The 19,124-nt window shown below is 39.3% G+C and overlaps 1 protein-coding gene across 1 annotated transcript in view; it reads right to left on the bottom strand.

Moving 5' to 3' along the window:
• Positions 1-13,660, bottom strand: part of KCNU1 (potassium calcium-activated channel subfamily U member 1) — a 305,967-nt gene extending 292,307 nt beyond the window's left edge. Inside the window, 3 exon segments of the mRNA XM_069075353.1 lie at positions 7,144-7,205; positions 12,757-12,867; positions 13,646-13,660. Coding sequence (XP_068931454.1) covers positions 7,144-7,205; positions 12,757-12,867; positions 13,646-13,660 — 188 coding nt within the window.
• Between the last annotated feature and the right edge of the window lie 5,464 nt (positions 13,661-19,124).

Below are 19,124 nucleotides of genomic sequence, written 5' to 3' on the forward strand. Positions count from 1 at the left end.
ATATTTGTAATCTCTATAGGCATTGTGAATATGGCATTGCTGATACACTTGCCCAAGGTTATAGAGGTAGTTTTTGTGTTGTGTCTGAGGCCAGATTCGAACTCAGGTCCTCTTGACTCCAGAGCTGGTGCTCTATTCACTGTGCCACCTAGTCTCCCCTCTTACTTGATTTTCAAAATCCTTTTTGAGCTCTTCCATGGCCTGCGACCAATTCATATTTTTTCTTGGAGGCTTTGGATGTAGGAGCTTTGACTTTGCTGTCTTCTTCTGAGTATGTGTTTTGATCTTGTCACCACATTAACTTTCTATACTCAGAGGGTTTTTTTTTCCCATTATTTGTTCATTTCCCTAGCTTATTACTTGATTTAACTCTTTGTTAAAGTAGGGCTCTGCTTCTATGGTGGAAGAAGTACTGTCCCAAGTTTCAGGAGTTTTATGTAGCTGTTTTCAGAGATACTTCTAGTGACCTGTCAGTTTTTAGTTCTTGCAAGGAGATATGATCTAAGTAGAGGTGTTTACTGCTCTCCTGGTCTGTGCTCTGAATCTGTGAGTGACCACAAGTGTTCTTTTCTGCCATAGAACTATGAGAACGTCCCCCCTCCACTGTGGCCATCAGCACTTCTGTGCTAGTGCTCCTCCTTGCCCTGGGACTGCCACCCAGGACTGTGATCCAGATCTGAGTGTGTGCAAGTCCTGCCTTAGGCTAGCAAAAAGACTCCCATAATCTTGTGATAACTTGTTCTACCTCTTCACTGTTTTTGGACTGAAAGCTCCAGGAGCTGCCACTGACTCTGCTGATTCAGTCACTCCCAAGGCTTGTTCCTGATTTGCTGGTGCTATGCTGGCATGGCCTATGCAGGACTGTACTCCAATCTCTCCCAGGTATGGCAGACCTTCCAAGTTGTCTTTGGCATCTGGGGCTGAAAGATTTGGAAACCACCACTGCTGCTAGTCATTCAGTCAGCCCTGAGGCCTACTGTGGCTTTGCTTGGGCCTTTTCTGTACTAGTGCAGCCTGAGCTGTACTGTGATGCTTTCTTATGCTGGTGCAACAGACCTTTCCTGCCAGCCTTCCAAGTTATCTTGGGCTGGAAATTTGTTTCACTGTCTTTTTGTGGGTTCTACTCTTCTAGAATTTGTTTAGCATCATTTTTTAAAGGTATTTGGAGGGATTTGGTGGGGAGCTCAGATCCTGCCTTTACTCTGCCATCTTGGCTCTGCCTCTACTCTGGACAGTATGTTTTGATAAATTTTTTTTAAAATTTCTTTTCTGTCTCTTTTCCCCAAAATTTTCCTATAACAATGTCTTTGCATCCATAGACCCTATCAAAGATAATGTGGCCAGTATCCCCTTTAAATAATGCAGAGTTGCCAGCTCGTCCTGGACCAAACTTATCAATGACTTCAAGTAATTTGGCAGCTATGTCTTATTCTGATGATCTCTGTTCTATGTTCTCATTCTAGCAATTGCTCTGAATACCACATCTTAATGATAAATCTTTCAAATGACTATGTCTGATGTTACCTTTCTTTCCCACTTCTACATTATTACTATTTTAGATCTTAACATCATTGAGCAGTGGGAGTCATTCTGTGCCTGAAGTAAGATAATCCCATCTTACCCTTATGATTACCCTTAATATGAGCTGTCTCAATTTCAGAGCATGTATCATACTCTCTCTCCCTCTATGTCTGCCTTGCTACTACAGATGCTGACTATCCTTTGGAGCCCATATATCTCTTCTCCTGGGGCAGAATGTTGTTCAGATTGCTAAAACCCTTTCTTGAATGAGGCAATATCTTAATTTTCAAGTTCCCCATAGAGGAATCTATTATAAGTTTCTAGATTCAGCATCACAGAAATATACCTACTTTTTGAGGAATGCCATTTAGTGTCACCCTTTCCCCATCCCAGTTTTGCATTCCCTGCCTTTTATCCTAGTCTTCCACAGCCCCGTCTCCTCCACATGACCAAGTGACTAAATGAAATGTCTGTTCACTGTTCACCCATGGATTTGTTGGGAGTTCATCACCTACTCTTTTCTGTTTCTCTTTCACCATTAGTGCAACTTTTAAACTTATCAGCTCCTCCCACCTCTACTACCCCTGCCCCCCCAATCCAATATTGATTCATTTATAATGAATAAGAGCATTTAGTAGATGGCTCCACTTCTTTCTCCAGATTTTTTAAGCTCCTTGTAAGTTTTTAAGACATTAGTTTCTTTTATGCCTTGATGATACCACTTTTTTTTCTTTTACCCTGTAAATTGTTCTCCAATTCCACTTCTTTTAAAAACAATAACATTATACATAAGACAATTGATTTCATTAGTATTTTTGAATAATTGTACTTATTTTAATTTCTTATGTTTCTGGGTTTTTTTTTAGTCTTTCTAAGCCAAATAATCTGCTTATCTGTGTTTTTATTTTTGCTTTTGCAGAGATGCCTGAAACAGCTCTTATTAAATATTTCTGTCCCTCTCTCTCTTTTTTCCTTCCATTTTTTTGTTTTGCAAGATTTATTTTTCTGGATTGATTATCAAGATTATTTTTCTTGAGCTCCTTTGCTTTTTAGAATATACATTTTCTCCTGTGATTACATTTTTTCCTATGATTATTCATGACCATGGAATTGTGCTATATTATTCAAACTGCTTTGCTTTCACATTTGAAGTTTTGGGTTTTTTTCTCCTGTGAAATTTGTTTGTTTTGGAAATTGTAGATTTTTTTTTTACTGGAGGTTATCTGTGCATTTAATCAGTCGGTGCTTTGTTACCTTTATTCAGAGAATCAAAACAGTTTTCTTATATTCAAAATTAAATCCCATTATTCTAAGATACCTGTAGTTGATAGTGTTATCAAAGATATATGTTGATTTAATATTGGGATTTTCCCTTTCTTCCAAATTTCTCTCTACTTTAATAATTTTATGTTCCAAATCTGATATTCTTGAAGAACACTGGAGTTGGATTAAGAGAAATTGGGTTAAAATCTGATCACTGCCACTTAATTCCTGTATGACCTCAGCCAGCTAACATCTCTGAATCTCATGTTCCTCATCTATAAATTGAGTGGGTTCAATTGAATGGTCTCTCAGAGGCTCTGTTTCTTAGGGAAATTGCTGTTGCTCAGTCCCGTTCAACTCTTTGTGGCCCTAATTATGGTTTTCTTGGTAAAGGTACTAGAATTATTTGCCATTTCCTTACCGAGCTCATTTTACTGATGAGGTAACTGAGGCAAACAGAATTAAGTGACTTTCCCAGGTCACACAGTTAGTGTCTGAGGCCAGATTTGAATTCCAGTCTGGGGTTCAATTTCCCATTTCTTAATGCTTTAATGCCCCTTTCCCTCTCTGCCTGCATTATCACTTTTTTCTCTTTTCCAGTCATTCTCACTTTCCTTCAACTGACTTTGCAGAATCACTGTCCGTCTAGTTTCCATTAATGTCTCCACATGGTTTCCAGTCCAGGAACATCATGCCTGCCCCAGGATAAGCTGATCACTTGAAATCTCATCACCATGCAGCTTGACTCAGCTTTTCATGTTCAACACCATCTTAGCTCCCTCAGTTGCTTCTCCCCTCTGAGGGAGGTTGGAGGGAAGAGTAATAAACTTGTTTCACACAGAGGGCTCAGAACTTTTCAGGTAACACCCCATTTTCCATCAGTGTCTATGCTTGGTATTGGCTCCAAGAACATCATATCCAGGTGCTGGTATTTTCTGATGGCCCTCCATCTTCTCTAGCCCCTTTTCAGTTTCCTTTTGTGTACCATCTTCCCCTTTTAGATTCTAAGCTCCTTACTTACAGAGAGGCAGGCACTCTTTCTTTTCTTTTTTTTTAAATTTTTTATATCTCCAGAGCTTAGCATGGTACCTAACACATAGCAGGCCCTTAATAAATGTTAATCGAATTTGAATATTGTATTTCTGCAGGCAAGAATGTTTTAGCCTGAGTCATTGTCACAGGTTGAAAGGACCTGTGAGTTTGCTTGCCCCCATTGCTTCTATGCTCCTCTTGGTTGGAGGCTGGGGTAGATGAGTTTTATCCAAGTTTTTACCCTGTTGAAGTTTTAATTTCCTTGTATATATGACTTAGAAATTTCTATTTCAGTCATAAATTCCTTTTCTGAGGTTTTTGGGTTGCAGAGTGTCACTGAAAAAAAAAAACTACTCCACCATATAGCTCTAAATTCTCTTTCTGAAGAATGAATCCTACCATTTATGATACCTTCCCTCCAAAATCTTCATGTTTAAGTGCTTTTATTGTCTTGCTATTGCCTTGGGGATAAAATTTAAACTTTTCAGCTTGGAATTTACAGCCCTTTACTATCTGACCCCAACCTACCTTCCCAGAAAAGTTATTCCTTTCACATATACTAAGTTCCAGTCAACATAGCCTATTTTCTATTCAGTGATTTTGGCAACCTCTCTCCTATATCAACACTTTTGTATAGGATAATGGCCCCTATGCTTTGAATGTACTACTTCCTTATCACTGTCACTTGGAATCCCAGCTTCCTTCAAGACTCAATACATGTGTAATCTACATGAAGTCTTATCTGATACCCTTGGTTGTCAGTACTAAGTCCTTTCTTCTCAAACTTCAGGGTAGATATTTTTCAGTTGGGATGTTGTATCCTTCCAGTAGAATATAAGTTCTCTGAGAGCAGGGGCCATTGACCATCCATTCTCATTCTCTCAATCTCTGGGCTCTAATACAGTGCTTCAAAAACAGCAGGCATTTAATAATTTTCATTTGGATTGGACTGGTCAATTTTTTTTGGATTTATAATTTGGGTAGGAGTTGAGGTAATTACTTCTGCAGTCTCTTCAAGAATAAGATTCTGTGATTCTGTGACTAGGTTTTTTTAGTAGGATGGGACATTTCTAGCATCATCTCTTCCATGACCATACTATCATAAAAGTCATATGGAGAGAGGTAGTGACTAGAGATAACCTACCATTTCCTCCTCATCATATCATCTGATCTAAAGGATTTCTTCAATCTCCAGGAGTATCCCAAACCTGGAGAGATTCCACCTGAAGTGGCTGATGAAACTCAGGCCAACTTTTTTTTTATTGTGAGCTCCTCAAAACTCAAGAGTAGTTTGAAGTTTTTGCTTGGTGTGTAAGCTAGTACATTCTTTTTTAATAGTAGCTAGTGGACTTTAGGGTTAGTCCATAAACAAATTTATGGATTCACTTTTTATGATTGTAGGTTTGGTGCTTTCTTGAGGATTGTGCTTGGAATCTTACACGTGAGGTCTAAGATAAAAGTGGATTAAAGTGGAATAAAGGTGGGTTATAAATGGAAATTCTAAAACTAGTTCTATGTTCTCCAATATGCTTTCCAACATTAGCTCTTCCAAACATCTCAGTCAAATTTTACAAGAATAATGGCATCATATGGCTTCAGAATTGAAAGGGATCTTAGAAGGGATCTAATGCAACACAACTCTAAATAAGAAAGTCATCTAGAGCATTGCTGAAAATTGTTTATTTAGACTACAATTTGAGTATCTGCAGGGACAGGTAACTCATCATCTTACAAGGTCATCTTTTGGCTCTGATAGGTGTACAACAAATTACTTCCATTTAGAAGACTTATTTGTAAAAATAATATCTGGCCTTTTTTTAAAGATTGTATCATTGTGATTAAATCATCACAATGACCCTGTGAAGAAGGTACTATAGATAGTATTATTCCCATATTACAGATGAAGAAATTGAAGGTAACAAAGGTTACGTGTCTCATGTTAGTAAACATCAGGAGCAGGGTTTGAGTGCAGGACTTCTTAATTCCAAGACAAGCTTTCTATTCCCTATAGTATTAATCAAGACTAAAGTGGAGAGAGTGCTGGTGCATGGTTTTTTGTTGGCAGATGGTTGTGCATTCAGTGCAGCTTCTGAAGCTGAGATCCAGCAAAGTATGGATCAATTTTCTGCTGCCTGAGCTAATTTTGGCCTAACAATTAACACTAGTAAAATATAGGTGCTCCATCAGTCAGCACTACGAGTCACCATATGAGAAACCATTGATTATAGCAAATGAAGAAATTTTGAATAATGTGGATAACTTCACTTACCTTGGCAGTAAACTTTCCAGGGAGTACACATTGATAATGAGGTTGACATCCACATTGCCAAAGCTAGCTCAGTGTTTGGGAGGCTCCGAAGTAAAGTGTAAGAGAGAAGAGGTATTAGACTGACTACCAGACTGAGGTCTACAGAGCCATTGTGTTGACCTCATTGTTGTGTACCTGTGAGACTTGGACAATATACCAGTGCTGTGTGAGGAAATGGAATCACTTCCATTTGTCTTAGGAAGATTCTGAAGATCGCCTGGCAAGATAAAAAACCAGACACTGTGGTCCTTTCTCTAACTAAACTGCCAAGCATTCAAACTCTACTGCAGTGAGTGCAACTACAATGGGCTGGCCAATTGCATGCATACCAAAAAGACTATTTTATGGAGAATTCACACAGGACAAGCGCTCACATGGTGGTGAGAAAAAGAGAAACAAGGACACTCTCGAGGTCTCTTTTAAGAACTTTGGAATTGATTGTGTGACATAGGAGACGCTGGCACATGAACACTCAGCATGAGGTGCCCTCATCAGAGAAGGTGCTGTGCTCTATGAGAAAAGCAGAATTGAAGTAGCTCAAATGAAACAAGAGATGCACAAATTTAGAGAAACCACCCCAAATGTTCACGTGGACTATTTGTGTCTGACCTGTGACAGTAGAGCATTCCAAACTTGCATTGTTCTGATCAGACACAGTAAGATACTCTGTAACTTGACTTTAACATAGGGATGTCATTTTGGTTCTCCTTTAGAGTGAAGGACAACACCCAATCAACCACCTGTAGCCCCTCCTCACTGTGGTTATTCATAAGTGTTTACTCCAATATGAATTTTGAGCACTCAGTATATATTTGGCGACTGATTGGATGACTAGTAGATGGAATGAAATTTTTTCATTCTTGTGTCTTGGGTAAAATCAGAGTCATAGAATCCAAGAGTTGGAAGGGACCTGAGAGGTCCAACCCTACCTGAGCAGGAATTCCCTCTACAACATCCCTGACAAGTGGTAAGTCAGAAAATAGAAATATTTCAGTTGAGCCTGATCTGGTTACACTTACTTTGTTGCGTTGATGAAATAGATTGCAAGGGACCCAATGCTCATTGCAAAGACAAGGACCATCTGAAAATGCAAGTGTGAACAAGAAAATATCCAAGTAAATGTATGCTTCATTTCTGCTTCTCTCTCTCTCTCTCTCTCTCTCTCTCTCTCTCTCTCTCTCTCTCTCTCCCTTCCTCCCTCCCTCCCCTTTCCCTTTCTCTGCGTTATTGCTATTACACTGCTTAATTGTGCACAAAATTTGTATTGTTATTTTCCTTTATTCTGCAGTGTGACCACTCTGAATTGAACAGGCCACATGTTTTATCAATTCCTGTACCTCTGCCTTAACTCATGGTGTAGTTTCTGCAAAATGGTGAAAATACTCATGATAACTTACCATTCAAGGTTGTTGTGAGAATCAAATGAGATAAATGACACACAGTATAAATATAAAAGCATTAGATCAATGTCAATTATTATTAGTTAAGGGTTGTTTCATAAATGTGTACAGGGGTGTGCTGGAATTGTCCCACAAAAACTGATTGTTAAATGTTCAGCCTGAGTATTTACATACCAGGAATTGGCACATGCTACAAATCTGGGTTTGATTTATTGTTTGTCATCTAGAATGTGATGAAGAAAACATTAATAATGCATATTTAGTTTAAAAGAGTGTCATGTGTACATTATCCGTCCCTCAGAGAGTGTATTGTTAAACATTTACTGACACACCCCCTGGTTCTATGTATCCTCTGGTAAAGGGGAAGAATGAACTATAAAAGGTAAACTCCTTGAGAGCACAAGCTGTTTCATTTTGGTCTTTGTATTACCAATGTCTTGCACAGTATTTGGCACATCATGGGAGACTAGGAAGTGTTCAGCGATTGACTGATTACAACACATGCATTAATTACATTGTTATCCTAGCAATGTTTAGAGATTCAGTCATTTTCTTGGCCCCTTCTACTAGCACTAACTACTAGTGGCTTCCACTCTTAGATTACCTTATTTGTTTTTATATTGTGTATATGTCTGTGCATGTAAATGTTTCCCTAATTTGGATCGTAAGTTACTGAGGGCAGAGACTATTGTTTTTTGTTTGTTTCTTCTGCTTTTCTTTGCATTCTTAGCACAGGTGGCATGCGATAGGTAATTAATAAATGCTTACAGGTTAATTGAAGAAGGGAGACCCTCATCCCATTACATAAACCCCATTTGGGCTCCTATGAGAGAACATGATCAAGCATCTCAGAAGAACAAGATGGATGGACTAAAATCTATATCATTGTAGGAAGAATCTCCATTGATGAGATCACAAATCCCCCATGGTTTCAAATTATTAATAGCACCATTATGATTATCATCATGATCATTCTTATTCTTCTCATTACATATTATTATTCACTTTATTTTTCTTACTTATCCAGAGAATGGAGATTAATATATCTGTAATGCAAGTTGCTATTTGATTGTTGTTGTTGTTAATATTATAATTATTAACCTCAGCTTAGAATGCTCGTTTCTTCATTCTCCAAGCATATCTATGCTTTGAAGTCTATTTTGTCATTCTTCTTCCATGAGTTTTCCCAATTACTCCACACTACAGAAATTTATTCCTTCTCCAACCTGCTATTAATAGTCTTTAGCATAATCATACAGTTGAATCTATATTGTGTAGTATTCTATTCAATTCAATGACTATTGAGCACCTAGTATAAATAAGGCTCTGTGTTGCCCTCTGGGGGAACAAAGGTGAAATAAGACATAGATTCTGATCTCCATGATCTTACAGTCTAATGCAGGCACAAAAATGGTTCACAAATTGTATTGTTCATTAGTTATGTCATATGTTAAATTTAGTCTTCCTAATTAGACTGAAACTTATTCAGAGGTAGGTACTGCTTCTTTTATTCTCACTTTTTTTTTGCCTTTTTTTTTTTGAAGCGGGGAAGGCAGGGCAATTGGGGTTAAGTGACTTGCCCAAGGTCACATGGCTAGTAAGTGTTAAGTGTCTGAGGCCGCATTTGAACAAATCAGGTCCTCCTGACTCCAGGGCCGGTGCTTTATTTACTGTGCCACCTAGCTGCCCCTGTTTCTTTTATTCTTTATTCTCTCTAACCTAGTTGTTAGCACATTAAAGACACTTTAAAAATATGACTGAATTAGGGATGTTATTCTCTAAAAACTTCAGAAAGCTTTTGAGGAGAAAACCCCTTAATTTCCAATCTAGAATTACCTCTTCATTTCTATTTCCTTTCTTACCTGCCAATAGTCAGAGGGGATAAAAAAATAAATCCAATTAGTTATTGGAATCAGAACTTCTATTCCCAGTTATCCTCAATCCAAAGCAAGCTTCGGAGTATATAAACGAAACATGGAGTACTTTTTTCCTCACTCATTATATACTTTCTATGTTCCATGAAATATATACCTTATCCAAAGGCGTTATAGTGAATATGGTCCTGACAAGGTCTTTCTACTCCCACAAGGGAGAGTTTGAGAACTCAGCCACTATGTGCAAGTCTTCCCTGAAGGCTTTAAGTCTTCATTGTAGTACATTAATTTTGTTATAAAAGAAATAGCTACCTGCTCTAAGGGATGCACCTTTGGTGTAAAAAAATGTACTTACTAAAAGTCATATTAAAAATTGTCCCTTGTTGTACCTTCTAATGAGTTATGCATGTACTTACCTGGCCTATCATTAGTTCTAACTCTGAAGTACCATTGGCAGTCTTGCCTCTCTGCTTTCACAAACATTGTTCCATTTACTTGAAATGTAATTTTCCCATGCCTGCCCAATTCCTACACTCCCTTCAAGGCCCAGTACAAATATCCTTGATTCCATCAAATCTTTCCTTTTCTTACGAATAAGATGAGAAGCTTTATTCATTCATTCAGTCACCAAGCATAAGCACCCACCATATGCAGGGCACTGTACTGGGTGCTAGGGGAAATATAAAGTTTAGGCCTGATATATCCCTTGCCCTCATGGAGTTTACAGTCTAATGACCATCATCTTCTGTAATAACAACATTTGTAACATTCTTATTATATTTTTATCTTATACTATGGAGAATAGTTATTTGTTAGTGTAGATGTCTTATATTCCCTAATAGACAATAAGCTCTGTAAGGGCAGGAACCCTGTTTTATTTTAGCAAGGGACACAAATTCCTCTTAGGTCTCTCCATAGTCTTTTGCTCAGGGGTGATTTTACTGAGCAAATGAATGTTGATATTTGCCTATAGGAGGTTCAAATGGATGTCTTAGATGATACTGTGTTGGGATTATTGTAATTCTCAGAGGCAAAATTGCTTCAGATTTCAATTCTGCCCCAAATTAACTGTGACTTTGGGTTGCTCAGTGACTTGACTGTTCATAGAGAACCACCATGGGTAATAATAAAAGCTTGCTTTATAGATGTGAACTACTGGTAGATAGGGGGAATACACTGAATGATCCAAATTAGTGGTTTAGATGACCTTCAAAGTTGAGGCCACAGCCCCCTGGAGAGACTGTAGCATCACCTCAAGGGGACCATGGCCTGAATCCAAGAAGGGTTCATGCAATTTGAGGATGCAGAGATGACTTACATCCCTGTCTATATTCATAGGCAATAAGTCTTGCTGCCAGCAAACCAGTGCTGATGTTTACCTAATAATCTCCTCCACTTGCTTTCTCCAGTCCTGCAGCCCTACAAGTTTTTTCAGCATCTCTCCTCAGAAGGCATCAGTCCTTAAGAGCAATTATAATCGAATACCTCCTATAGCAGCTATACAGATACCATTTGGAAAATCATCATTTCCCTACTATCCCTTAGCCTCAACATATTGCTGGGGAGAATATAGGTGAGGGTGGATGATTTAAAAATTTGCATCACATTAATCTCTGTTCTTGGAGCAAACTAAAAAACAAAAAGACTTCCAAAGATTCTCTATTATACTTTATTATACACTACTTCAGGGTGTTGACATATGTAACACAGGGCCTTGCATTTACTAGCGGCTCAAAAATATTTATTGAATTGAAGGGAATATATGGAGAGGAAGATCACAGATTGCTGATGAATTTAGAAACTTTTTAAAATGCTGTAGGGAAATTAGCTTAAATTTTTATTCAAGCACCTTTGTTTAGTGATGTACCTCTTGTAATCAGAGCAATGGAATTGAAGTCATTTGTTCAAGGCACTCCTAAAAATAACTCTATTTGTTTCTTATAGTTAAAGTATAATTTTATTAACAATATTTTTTAAAGCAATTGAGATTAAGTAACTTGCTCAAGGTTACATGGCCAGTTATTTCTAGGTGTGGTGCTAAGTATCTGAGCCGGGATTCGATCCCCAGGTCATCCCAACACTGGGGCCGGTGCTTTTATGTTACTCGCTGAGCCACCTAGCTGCCCCTAAGCAATTGGGGTTAGGTAACTTGCTCAAGGTTACACGGCCAGGTGTTTCTAGGTGGGTGCTAAGTGTCTGAGCCCGGATTCGATCCCAATCCCCAGGTCATCCCAACACTGGGGCCGGTGCTCTTACTCGCTGTGCTACCTGGCCACCCCTATTAACAATATTTTAAAAGACAAAGTTTAAATAAAATCTGAGTTGGCAAAAAAAAGAGTTAAGGGTATATTTAGGCAGAGGAAAATTAATTACTTCATCTTATTGGATAAAACCAGGAATGAGTGGTTTCATTTTGTTTCTAGCGCTGTATCATAGTGATATAAAGGTTTTCCCTCTATTTCTCTCCTAATACATATAATGATAAGAATAATTTCTGAGTAAAGAAAGATTGGAAGAAAAAAAAGTCAAGATATTACATTTAATTATTATACATAGCTTAGTTAGAGGACTAGACAACCTATAACTGAGAAAGGATTTATATTTACTCATTTAGTGTTATCCAGTCAATGATATTTTGATGGTAAGTGAGTTTAAAGGTCAAGAAAATTACATACACACACATACTTTTGACTTGACCAAATTCAGGTTGAATTGATTTTTTAAAAAAGAGAATAACCAACAAGAAAGGTACCAAATTATGCCTTGAGTAATTTTTTTTTAAAAACTGCTCTAAAATAATTATCTAATTCAGTGGTTAATAGTGTCAACTGAAGTCTTTTATTTATTTATTTATTTAGCATTTTGGAGGGCAATTGGGGTTAAGTAACTTGCCCAAGGTCACACGGCTAGGTTTTTCTGAACTCAGGTCCTCTTGACTGCAGGGCCGGCACTCTACTCACTGCACCACCTAGCCGCCGCCAAACTGAAGTCTTTTAAACATATTTATGGTAATAATTTTTTTTAATGAAAAACATGCTTCTTTTTATTTCGGTCTAATTCACTTGTGATTTAAATGTTATTACATATGGCTTCTTCTGTTTTGAACACTATGTCCAAATGACTGGTTAAGATCTTCAAAGAAGAAAGAAAACCTGTTTTAAATCAGATACTATGACATTGAAACAATGAATGGTACAGAAGTCAAAAAGGGGTAGTTAAAAATGGTCCGGCAGATTAGCAACTGAACATCTATGATTGGACCCTCCATTAGCCATGGAAATATGATCATAATTATTTTGTTTATCTTAGTGACTGAGTATCTTCTTCTGCAAACAAGTAATAAATAAAACCTACTTACCAGTACACGACCCACAAAAGTCTTTGATGAGAGCAGCATGTCTATATGATGGCAAAAGGCTCTGTGAAATTTGCTTATCTTCAGAAGTAAGTTAACTGACCTTAATAGCCTCTAGGAACAAGAGAAACCCATTGAGAGAGTATAAGTGTTATCTGTCAGAGAAAAGAGACTCTACTCTCCAGGTGGAGCTATGTGAGTTAAAGCCTTTCATCAAAGGTCTCTGCTCTGCCTGGGATTAGCTGTCAGCCTCTTAAGGATTCTTATAGATCCAGCTGCTCCAGGATACCTTTGCATTAGTGAAGATGCTTAGCTTTAAGATTTGCAGAGGCTTACAAATATCATCTCATTTTATCATCAGAATGACTTTAGGAGGTAGGTGTCTTTATTATCCCCATTTTATAGATAAATGGATTGAGATAGACAGAAGGTTAAGTGATTCTTTCCAGGGGTGATGCAGCTTGCAAATGGGTAAAGCTGGATTTGAACTCCATTCTTCCTGATTCCAGCACTAGCCCTCTCCCCACTGTGTTACTTGGCTTTTGGGATGTGTAATAGGGGGAATGTTCACTTTAAAAAAAAAAAAAAGAGAAGGGTGGACTTTGCCACTATTGTTCTCTTGACCTCTGGGTAATCCCTTAGCTTCACAAGGCTGAGGAATACCAATTAACTATGTCCTTATGATCTATAATTATGTCTCTTTGGGTTCATGGTTCTTTGACCTCCCCTGTCCCTACTGAACTTGATCAGTATTCTATATCAGCTATATCCATTAGCATGAGCTTGCAAATAGGTTACTAATAACCTTTGAGGATTTTGCACATGAGAATTGAGAGGTCTTAGAGATCACCTACTCCAACCTATACTTGGAGTAGGAATTCCATTTAGATACCTGACATGTGATCATTGGGTCACTTTTGAGGCATCTAGATGGGAAAGTGGATAGAGCACAAGTCCTGGAGTCAGCAAGATCTGAAATCAGATCTAGCCTCAAACACTTTCTAGCTATTATGACCCTGGGGAAGGCACTTAATTTTCCTCAACTGTAAAATGGAGATAATAATAGCACCTACCACCCAGGGTTGTTGTCAGGATCAAATGAGATAATATTTATAAAGCACTTATCACAGTGCCTGTCACATAGTTGTTGTTTGTCCCTCATTCTCAAAGAGGACCATGACATCAAGAGAGTGATGCCATGACTTGCAAATGAATTGGATTTAAGTGAGGGAGGGCTGTGCAAAGTCACCAGCCTCGATTTCTCCTCCAAAGCCATCTGAGTCCAGTGGCGAGGTAGAGATTAGTACAGGCCCCCGCCTGGCACATACTAGGTGCTTAATAAAAGCTTATTCTCTTCGCCTTCCTTTTCCCCCACCTGAACACCTCCCAAGGCATCCCATTCTACTGTACAAATGTTCTGATTTTTAGGAATTTCTTCTTTAAAAGATATATTTTTGTGTGAGGAGCATGGGAGATGATATATACATAGATACATATAGAAAAAAATCAAAGTAATCTTAGAGGGGCAGAGCCAAATAGCTAAGAAGATCAGGAAAGGCCTCTTACAAAATGTGACATTTGAGTTGAGACCTAAAGGAAGCCAGGGAATCCAGGAGAGGGAGATGAGAAAGATCATTTCAGGCATGTGGTATAGCTAGTAAAAGAAATGGAAGGGGGAAATGAAGTTTTGTTCATAAGAGCAAGCAGGGCAGTGTGGCTAGAGGGGATTAAAATGTAAGAAAGCCAAAAGGATAGGTAGGGGTCAGGTTTCAAATGGTTTTATCTTTTTAAAATGTGGTTTTATATGATCCTAGAGAAAATTTGGAATCATTGGAGTTTATTTAATAGAGTTTGACATTTAATATACATGTAATAAAATAATATTTTTTATTTAATATGTCACACATATACTTCAGGAAAATCACTTTGGCAATTTTGGGAGTGAAGTAGACCTGAGGAGAGAAGAGGAGGTTTAGAAAAGCTGCTGTGGTAAGTGAAATTTTAAAAAAAGTCAACAAATGAAAAGTGAAACTGCTTTAGTGAGGGCCCAGTTGGGATTAGTTCACAAATTTGTAGTTGGCCCTGGTAGCATGGTTTTGTGACTTTTTCTAGCTCTGTTGCATCAGTTTTGGTGTTGCATCAGTTTTGAAGCATAGTCTTAGAGAATTGCCCGGTGAAGAGATATGCAATGGGGATGGGACAGGAGGTATGGAGGAAGGGGAAGGGGAGGGCACTGAGAGGAAAATAACTTGCCAGGACTCACAAAACCAATATATGTCAAAGATGGAACCTGAAGCCAGATCTTCTGTACTCAGAAGTCTGTTTTCTAACTCTCCACTTCACTGTGAATCATCATTTCAAATTCATCCTTCTCAACAATGGCAAAATTTACTTCTCTGAAACTTCCACCCATTGCTTCTAGGTCTTGTCTCTGGAGTAGAGTAAATTCAATGCCTATTTTACATGGTAACTCATCAGTCAGCTGACAAGTCACCATTCACTCCATGTGTCTTCCTATATTTAAATTAAACATCCTCAATTCTCCAGGCCAAATATTTTCCTGCTGGATTTGAATATCCTCATTATCTTGTTTATCTGCCTTTAAATGTTAATACACCTAATTAAATGTGGTGCTCAAAACCAAACCATATTCTATGAATTATTAGATAAGAAAGATTCTTTCTACAACATTATTTTGTTCTGCCTTTCAAGTAGCCTTGTCAAAAGACTTGAATGAGGTTAGTCAGATGTGATTTTAAATTGGAGGAAATGTTAGGGATCCTTGGTCCAACCCTCTAATTTGACAGATAAGAAAGTTGAGGCTCAGGGAAAGACCAGGTCTTGTTAACGTACCAGTGTGAATATATAGCAGATCCATATGAATCTGTATTCTCTTACTCTAGATGGGATTCTAATTCACTGTACACTGTGTCTGGCACATAGTAAATACTTGATAATGTTTGTTGACTCACTGTACCATCAGTCCCATATTTGAAATTTTTTAATCTTGAATAAGTACCATAAACCAGGTTTGGAGCAATTTGCTGGAAGAGTACCCTCAAGGCCACCCTTTAGAGGAGGAGACAAAGACCTGTGGACACTGAAACAAGGCTGCAGCTGTGGGTGGGAGAAAAACTTAACCAAGGTTGCCATCTAGTAGCTTCCTATTTTAACCAGGTATTTTTGATGGCTGTAGCAGCAAGCACCCCAAGCATCCTCAGGGTTTGCTGCCAATACAGGTTCTTGGATCTGCTTTGATAAAGGAAAGCAACTCAAAATGGGTTAACAAGCTTACTTTAATCAGTCAGACATATATCGTTTACCTTGTTCAGGGGAAAAGGTCAGCACCCCGAACTTCAAAGTACACAGACAGAATTATCAAGACAAACAGATCTAGTAGACAGATTTCAAACTGTCCAACCATTACATCCATACCCAGTCAACATCTGGGTTTCAACATCTGGGTATTTTTCAAAGCCGGGGGGCTCAGGACAACGGCTTCCCAGAATCCATATCAAATCACAGAACACTTCTCAAAGTGAGCCCCAAAACAAAGCTACACATCAGGGCTTATATAGCCTTCTCCTGGCTCAGAGAATGTAACAACCTTTTGGACCCACTGGCCAATCAAAAGTATCTACTGAAAAACAAGCCTCCCACCCCAGTCTCCAGGTGCACTTTAGCCTAGGGGCAGGGAAAATCTTTAAAATTTACATTCCCATTACAATGGCTCGGTGCTAAGTTTCTTGCTTCAGTCCATTGGTGACTGGGAAAGCGCAAGAGCATTGTTCATTATCCAGAATCCGCGTAAGCATGCTGTGTATCAGCAATGCAATATTCACAATGCCTATGGAAATTACAGATATGCTGATGTAATTATCCATCACAAAATATATCAGGCTTTCTATATGGGGGAGTAAGCTAGAAAATTTATTAAAATACCAAAAGACTGAGTCCCAGAACCAGAAAGTGAAAGCCATCAGAGTAGTTATGAAATTGGCACAGGTAGATAAAGTAGAAAGCACCCACATTCTCAAGCCTTTAAAACAGAACAGGCCACCTCAGGCAAAGGTCCCCCTCTCTCCACTCACAGCAACCACCCAGCATCCAGGAAGCGTGCTCCCAGCAGCTCTGGTCCCTGGAAGTCCTCAGCAGGAGTCCTTAGCAGAAATTCTGGCTGACTCAAAAAGGGCTTCGTGCTGCCGCTGCCGCTGCCTCTGCTGCTCCTGCTGCGTCGCAGCCACTGCTAGCCACCGCGGAACTCTAGCTTGGCTTCCGCTTCCTCTTGCTCCGCCCTTTCCTGCTACGTCAGCAAGTCCAATGGGGCATGGAAGATCTTTAAATCCCATAACCCTTACATGCTGTCAGGAAACTCATGTACAATAGTGATGAACTTCTCTAGGTAACCAGATTTTGCCCTGATTTTCCACAAGCCCTCATGACTGACAGTACCAAAGGATTTGGTTAGATCAATGAATGTTAGGTGCAGACTTCTGTTGTGCTCCTAGCATTTCTCCTGGAATTGTTGGGCAGCATACACCATATCAGCCATTCCTTAGCCCTTCTGTGCCTGACTTTTTGTCAGCCTCTCAGACTGAGATTCAACAAAGTATTCTGTTGCCTGTCCTAATTTTGGCCTAACAACACCAGTAAAACAAGAGATTCTCCACCAACCAGCACCACACCACCTATTCATGGAACCATCAATTATAGCAAATGGAGAAATTTTGAATTCTATGGATAAGTATCTAGGAACCTGAAAAATTTTCAGTTCTTTCAAGGTGGTACAACCAAAGGAGAGGTGTCCATTCCTCTCTCAGCCTTCTGGTGATCAAAAGCACGCCCCCTTGCCCTGGAACCATGAGGAGGATGCCCTCCCCACCACTCTCACAAGTTCCACCATGTGAGCACTCTCTCTCACTCCAGGACCACAACCCAGATCCAAGCACAGAGAAAGCAAGAGAATTCTGCCCCAGCACCAGCAGAGATCCTTGCAGTCCCCTCTCCCCCAATCAGCTGCCCAATCACCCCACCCAATCTGTGGACTCAGATTTCTGGAAGCAGCCGCTGCAGCTGCTGCTGTTGCCACCACTGATGCTGCCACTGCTGCTCCCCTCCCTGCCCCCCAAGATTGGGGCCAGACTGTGCTCCTCTTTCATCCAATTCTGACAGACCTTTCCCTCTGACCTCCTAAGCCTTTTTTGGTGTTTGTGGGTTGAGAAGTCCAGAAACACCACAACTTCCAGTGATTTGGTCCTCAGAGTCTAGCTCCTGCCAAACTGCACTCTTCTCCTAGACTGATGCAACAGGCACCCCACTCCCCACCTTTAACTCTCCAGGTTGCCCCAGACTGGAAATTTACTTCACTCCACCACCCTGAGGGCTCTGTTGCTCCAGAACCTGTCCAGAGCCATCCTCCACAGGCACTGGGAGGGGTTTCGGAGAGAGCCTAAGCAAGTCCCTGCTTTCACTCCACCACCTTCCACTCAAGTATCTTTGCCAAGAAAACCACAAATGGGCTCATGAGGAGTCAGACATGACTGAAGCGACTGAGCTACACACACACACACACACATACACACATACTCATATGTACATATACATACACATCCATATGTAACACACATATACACATATATACACACATAAGACATTATGAGAGGTGGGGCAGTAGTATTTGTGGAGAGGAAAAAAGATTTCTTGAAGAAGATGGTACTTGAATGGGAAATAAAAAGGATTTTTTTATGGGGTAGAGGTGAGGAGGGAATACATTCGATGCATGGGGAACAACCAAAGACATGGAAAAAAGGAGATGACAAATTGGATTCCAGGATATCAAGTAGGACAGTTTAGCTGATCACAGCTTGTGTGTGTATAGGGGGGGGGGGGGGGGCTGTTCATGTTTAATGAGACTAGGATGATAGGTTAGGGGAAAGATAAAAACTAAGCAAAGGTGTTTATATTTATCTTAAAAGGCATAGGGAACTCCTAAAGTTAATTTAACAGAGAAGTGGCATGGTTAGAAATCTGCTTAAGGAAATTCCATTGGCAGCAGTGTATGAGATGGATTGGAATGGGGAAAAACTTAAAAGGGGGATCCATTAAAAGACTGTTGCACTAATCAAGGTGAGAGATGATTAGGGCTGAGCAAAGGTGATAACTATGTGAGTAGAAAGATGGAGTGAAAGACAAGAAATTCTGTGGGGACTGAAATGACAATATGTGGCAAATGATTGGATATGTGAGGTGAGAGAGAATAAAGAGTCTAGAATAATGCTAAGTTTACAAACCTGTGAGACTAGAATGATAGTTATACCTTCAATGGAAACAGGAGAGACTGATAAATGGAAACAATGAGTTTTGGAAGAAAA

This window comes from Petaurus breviceps, unplaced genomic scaffold (genome assembly GCF_028583685.1).
Source record: "Petaurus breviceps papuanus isolate PSGF00001 unplaced genomic scaffold, PetGlider_PUasm1.0 90919, whole genome shotgun sequence".
Lineage (NCBI taxonomy): Eukaryota > Metazoa > Chordata > Mammalia > Diprotodontia > Petauridae > Petaurus > Petaurus breviceps.